This window comes from Arachis duranensis, chromosome 3 (genome assembly GCF_000817695.3).
Source record: "Arachis duranensis cultivar V14167 chromosome 3, aradu.V14167.gnm2.J7QH, whole genome shotgun sequence".
Lineage (NCBI taxonomy): Eukaryota > Viridiplantae > Streptophyta > Magnoliopsida > Fabales > Fabaceae > Arachis > Arachis duranensis.
Genome location: NC_029774.3, coordinates 29,777,830 through 29,784,279, shown reverse-complemented (window position 1 = coordinate 29,784,279; position 6,450 = coordinate 29,777,830). Strand labels below are relative to the sequence as shown.

The 6,450-nt window shown below is 31.3% G+C and overlaps 1 protein-coding gene across 1 annotated transcript; it reads left to right on the top strand.

The window, feature by feature from the left end:
* Window positions 1-324: 324 nt before the first annotated feature.
* On the top strand, window positions 325-4,954 carry LOC110279121 (uncharacterized). The gene is made up of 3 exons (XM_021138066.2): window positions 325-564; window positions 2,493-2,672; window positions 4,555-4,954. Coding segments are annotated over exons 2-3 (402 nt in total). The 5' UTR covers window positions 325-564; window positions 2,493-2,670.
* Window positions 4,955-6,450: the final 1,496 nt, after the last annotated feature.

Sequence of the window (6,450 nt, the reverse complement as noted above, 5' to 3'; positions counted from 1 at the left end):
TCTGGAAGATGGCGAAGTTTATATTAGATTCTATTTTGTATTTTGATTAGATTTCTCCCTTATATTTTGGAAAACTTAAGGATGTATGCAAGGTAGTTAGAATCGCGTGTAAACTTTTGTTGTGCTTCTGCTTCTTATTCAGAACCATGCTGCTCCGTGTGAAATCGCCGTTGAAAATCACAGAGTCACCGGAATCGTAGCTTCTGCTGCGTGGTTGCGTTTCAGGTTGAAGAAGTTCTTTTTCTTGGCCCTGAGCCCCCTGATTGCAGCCTAACCCAACCCAATGACCCAATCTAAATAGAAGACCATGGAAGAAGAGACTGAAAATCCCAATTTGGAGCATCACCGACTCGCCGTGACTTCGTGATGTTTGCCGCTGGTGTTATCGACTTGGACTGGTGGTGATTGGACTGCGTGGGACCGTGAGCATCACTTTGCGATTGCAACACATTGAGACTCTCTGGCTTAGTGGCTCTACCTTTCTATCTCTGGCTTTGGAATCTGGATTGAAATCTGGATCGCTGGTCACTGCTCTTCCCCTTCCCTTTGCTGCTAGTTCATCAGGTAAGTTAAGAAGAAGCATATCACTTTCTCATTCTAGTAATATAATTGAATGCTACTTCTGTGGTTCTATGTCAATATATGGCAAAATTTCATCCTAATTTGTGTTAAAAGTACAAGCAATATACCTAACTAATTAGACTAATTAGGCCAATTTCATCCATCATCATATTGTTGTAGATTACCAGCATAGCTTCATCGGTAATTACCTCTCATAAATGAATTCGTGATTTGGCCTTATAAACCTTCTGTGTTGCCTTTAATAGAAAGGAGGTTAGCAAGTATAAGTTTATGAGTTGTGACTTTGTCATGAAAATAAAATTGTTGTGGCCTGTTTGATTTGTGTTTGACTAAACCTCTTGAATGGAAATAAGTATGTTTTGTTTTATTATTTTTATTTCTAGATGTAACAATTTTCTCTACCTTCGTGGTGTGCCTGAGAATGAGAAAATTGATGATGCTGCAGAAGACTAGAATGATAAAATTATCTCATTGTTATAACATAATTAGAGATCTCTTAAATTCAGGTTGTGTATTTATGTGTAGAGATTTGGATCAATATAGGTTGCCTATGTTCTGCTTGTTTATACCTATTGATTTCTACTATTTTGAATTTGATTTTTCCTAGTTTGAAAAAGTTGAAGTAGTGGTCTGATCTGGTCTGGTGCTGCTATACTTTCTTCTGGAATGTTGCTGCATAGTTGGATAGTCATGTTCTCTGGAAAGTGAGGTATTTCTTATAAATGTTCAGGCTTGTATATTGGGTTAAAGTTTTGTGTGATGATAAGTGATAACCCATATTCCATTGACAATGTGGTATATAACTTTGCCGTTAGAGAAGTCACAAATTCAGTTAGGGACCATAACTTTCACAACATTGGTTCAGTGCATTATGGAGGACAAGACAAAGAAATTTGCATATCTCAACTCTCAACCAACTCAACCTATTAACCTTTTTTTTGATAAGATTTGTTAACCATTAATTAATCTTTTTACTGTCCTGTACTTTTGAATTTCTTATCTCTCTTATTTTGGTGTATATATGTTTGTATAAATAAGGGACATTAGATTATGTGCCTGTTGTATAATAATTAAGCATATAGATAAATGTTTAAATTTGATTTGATTCAAGATTTTAAATTCATCAACCATTAGCACATACATATTTTACGATTGGTTGAATTAGATATCCAAGTGATGCTTATATAATCTTTGTTCTTTATCAGATAAAATAAATTATAACAATAATTAAATAAGTGCTGAGTTATAAAATTCTAACACGATTAAACCTTTGGCCTTATGTTGATTTACCTCAAGATCTAAGGCATGTATGTGGTGGTGTTCTCACTTGAATAAACCCTGACAAGAACAAGATGGCTGGCCTTATTAATTTTCACAACTCAGAAGCCTTGCTCGTGTTATTATTGTACTTCCATTCCAACTGATGCATTTCAATGAATTGCTTATACCAAGTTGTTGAATTGTAATGTGTTCCATCTTCAATTCTTTACCACAAGCAACTATGACAGTATTAATAATTGTGCAGCTATAAGCACTACTACACTATATTAGTGTGGGGTTTGTATGCAATAATATTTATTGAAAAAGGCTATCTATCTATGTATCTATATAACGCATAAAATTAAATTGTATGTGTACATTCATTATTTGAGCTTTATGGTTTTGTTGCAATATTTATTTCATGCATGTTATAACTATCTATATCTTAATGTCTTCATTATTTGTCACCTATATTATCTCAATAATTTGATAACTATCTATATCTCTGAATTGTTGTTGTGGACTTGTGGCATTGAATATAATTCTTGAATTTTTGTTATGCTGGTATTTTTTGTTTAAATTGGATTGTTAATTTTTTGTTGAATTAATTCATTGAATATTTACTGTTTTTATTTTTTTTTTCTGAACAGAAATGGCGTCGACTCAAGCTAATGCAAGTGAAAATCCGACTAACATTCCAGCTTCTCAATCAGGAAGTACAGCTGGAATCGCTAGTAAAAGAAAAGTTTCTAAAAATGCTATTGGAAGTAGAACTGATGTAGGATGAGAGCACGGGATATCTGTTGGAGAAGATGAAAAGAAGATACAATGTAAGTACTGTCAAAAATTTTTTTCAGGAAGAGTTTATAGATTGAAACACCACTTAACAGGAACTCAAAAAGATGTTGGGACTTGTACAGCTGTTAGTGATGAAGTTAAGAAGCAAATGTGGGATGTTGTGAGTGTGTTGCAAGTGAATTTGATGAAAAAAACAAGCATGGGTGGGGGCAAGTCCAGGGAAAGCTACTAAAAAAGTTGACACTACCGGTGAAAAAAGAAAGAAAAAAGAACTAGATGGCAACATATTCAAGAAAACCCGCATTAGTACTCAAACAACAATCAACAATATATTTAAGAAGAATTTAAGAGAGAAAGTATGTTTAGAGATTAGTGCTTTTTTCTACAACAATGGCATCATCCCCTTTAATGTTTCAAGGAGTGAGGAATACAGTAGAATGTTTGAGAAAGCTATAAGATATGGATAAGGATTCAAGCCACCATCCTACCATGAATTAAGGGTGCCTCTTTTGAAGAAACACGTGGAGCTTGTTTAACAATCACTAGAGGAACATAGAGCATATTGAAAACAGGTTGGTTGCACAATAATGACCGATGGTTGGACAGATAAGAGAAGACGGACCATCCTAAATTTTTTGGTTAATAGTCCTAAAGGGACTGTTTTTCTAAAATCTATTGATGCCTCTCATATTACTAAGACAACTGATAAAATCTTTAAAATGATAGATGATGTAGTTGAAGAGGTTGGTGAAGAAAATGTCATCCAAGTTGTCACCGACAATGCGGCTAACTACAAAGCTGCAGGAGAAATGCTAATGAAAAAGAGAAAAAAGTTGTTTTGGACGTCTTGTGCAACACATTGCATTGATTTAATATTAGAAGACTTGAAAAAAAAAAAGTAACACTTCACAAGGACACAATTTACAAAGGTAGAAAGATTACTACTTACATATATGCTAGAACTACTCTTATCACTAAGGGAAAAGATTTGGTGAGGCCGGGTATGATCCGTTTTGCAACTTCTTACCTTACTTTGGGATGTCTCAATGACAACAAAGGTTCCTTAATAAGAATGTTTCTTTCTGATCAATGGACTTCTAGTAAATTTGCAAAGACAAAAGATGAAAAGATAATTGCAAGTGTGGTGTTAGATAAGGTGTTTTGGAAAGAAGTGGTAATTTGCTTGAGGGCTGCCTACCCTCTTCTTCATGTGCTTCGTATGGTGGATTCAGAAGAAAAGCCGGCAATGAAATTTATTTATGAAGAAATGACAAGTGCAAAGGAGAAATTACGAGATGTATTTCAAGGAGTTGAGACAAAGTAAAGTGTCTAATTATTTTATTTTTTTAATTAATGCAATTCTGAAAATATTGTTTATTTTGTAAATAATTTATTAGTTTTTTTTATGTTTTAGTTATATACCTATTTGGGATATTATTGATGTAAGATGGGGCAACCAACTTCATTGGCCATTGCATGCTGCAGGCTATTATTTGAATATCAAATTCATTATAGCTTTGGTTTTAAAATTACTTATGAGTTTAAGAAGCAGTTTTATACTTGTATGGAAAGGGTGACAAGAAATCCAGATTTAATCACTAAGATAGATGTTCAACTTGAAGATTTTAAGACTCAAAAAGAGTTTTTTAGTAGTAAAGTAGCTCAAAATGTAATTTATACTAAAACTCCAGCTCAATGGTGGGATTCTTATGAAGATCAGCATCCAGAGCTCCAACAATTTGCAATTCGTGTCTTGAATTTGACATGTAGTTCATCTGGATGTGAACGTAATTAGAGCACTTTTGAGATAGTTAGTAATTAAATATAAGTTGCATTTTACTTTTATAAATTTGGTTGTTAATTCTTCAATTCTATCTTGTTATTTGACTAATATTTTTTATCTACTTTTGAAAGGTTCACAAAAAGGAGAAATCGTTTAAAAGCTAAAACCATGAATGATGTTGTGTTTGTGATGACAAACTCAAGATTAGCAAAGAAAAAACAAACTAGAAGAAGTCTTGATTATGACTATAGTCTTGATGAGTTGGACTCTGATGAAGATTGGATTGTTGCTGACGAAGATGGAGAAGAAGAAGATTTAGATGCTCTAATTCCAGATACTAATTTAAATGATGAAGAAAGTGGTAATAGAGTTGTTGGTGCATCTAAGGATCCTTTGACAATTCCTTATCTTGATGATGATGAGTTTGAAGAACTTCTTCAAGGACCTCTTCCTCCTGCTCCTGATAATGATGAATATGATAATGTAGAAATTTGTGAAACTCGTGAAGATTTTATGACTGATGAAGAATAGAATAATTATTAAATAACTTGTTTATATTTTAGTTAATTAGTTGTTCATTCTAATAGTTTGGTTGGTTTATTTGCTACTTGAATTTATTTTAGTGTGGTATGAACTTGTGAGTTGTGAATTTGTGTTTTGATTTGTGAATTTGTGTTGAATTGTGACTTTTGACTTGTTATGGTATATATATATTAGTTATAATTCTATGGGTAATTTAGTTTATTATTTGAGATTTATTTTATTTTCTGTAAAATTAGTTTTTGGTTTGCTATTAAATTTTTCTAAATTTTTTATAATTTACAAGTTATATTTATGTTCCGTCTTACGATTCAACGAATTACGATTTTGAGTTAGTTTAACGAGTCGAGGTAAAAACTACGAGTTCACTACCTTGGATGTATGTGTATATATTTCTTTTAAAACTTTGTATACATAGGCTTTGATGTATATCGGGAAGATAGGAACTGTTATCAACTATATTTGTTGCTGTAACCCTAGCCGACCTAAATATAAAAAGCATATACGACCGTATGTACTATATGTGACTCCTTCTCAAAATATATTTTGCACGTGTGTACAGTTAGAAGATATACTCCGCTTGATTTCTCAATCTCAAATTTTAAGAAGACATAGACCTTCCTTTTTACCAATTCATTCTCAAATATTTTTGTCAAATAATTTTTGATTGAACAATGAATTTTATCGTACTGCAAAATAAATTAAATATAAAAGCTATTAGCATTTACAAAGCTATTAAAAATAGTTGTCTTTGACTTGTGAAATGGTGTACTTATAAAATTAACTTAAAATATGAACTACAAATATTTATAAGAATTTAATTTTGATGCAATGACAGTGTAAAGTAATTTTACACGTGCATCCAATTATGTAATGACACATCAATAAAAATAAATACCTTTTACATTGACCGCGTGAATGGTCATCCAAAAGAACGGATGTGATTGCACGACTGTATAAAATGCTTTACATTGTCAGTGCATCAAAATTAAATTCTATTTATAAATTGAACTTAGCATTACTTGAAAAAATTTAGTAAATAAATCAACTAATCTTATCATCTATTAGAACTATTTCTATGTAAGTCGTCTTGCTCTTGTCAAACTTGGATGAGACTTTTTATAGTCTTATAATTCTTGTCTTTATTTTCCATACTCTCTCTTTGTATAATCTACTATAGGTGATACTATTGATAGGATTGTAGTCAATAGTTATTAAGTATGAAAAAAAATAGAATAAAGATTATATCAAAATTATAAATTTTTTAAATGATAAATATGAAAGAAAATTTACTATTACTTATTATATATACTAATAATATGTCAATAATTTTAAAAATATACTAATAATACTAATAGTTTAAAGATAACTGTACTACAGTTATAATAAATTTAGTTATTACTCTAAATAAATAAAATAAATAATATATTTAAAAACTAAAAAAAAATATTAGCGATAATTATATTTGGAATGTTCTATTTTTTTTT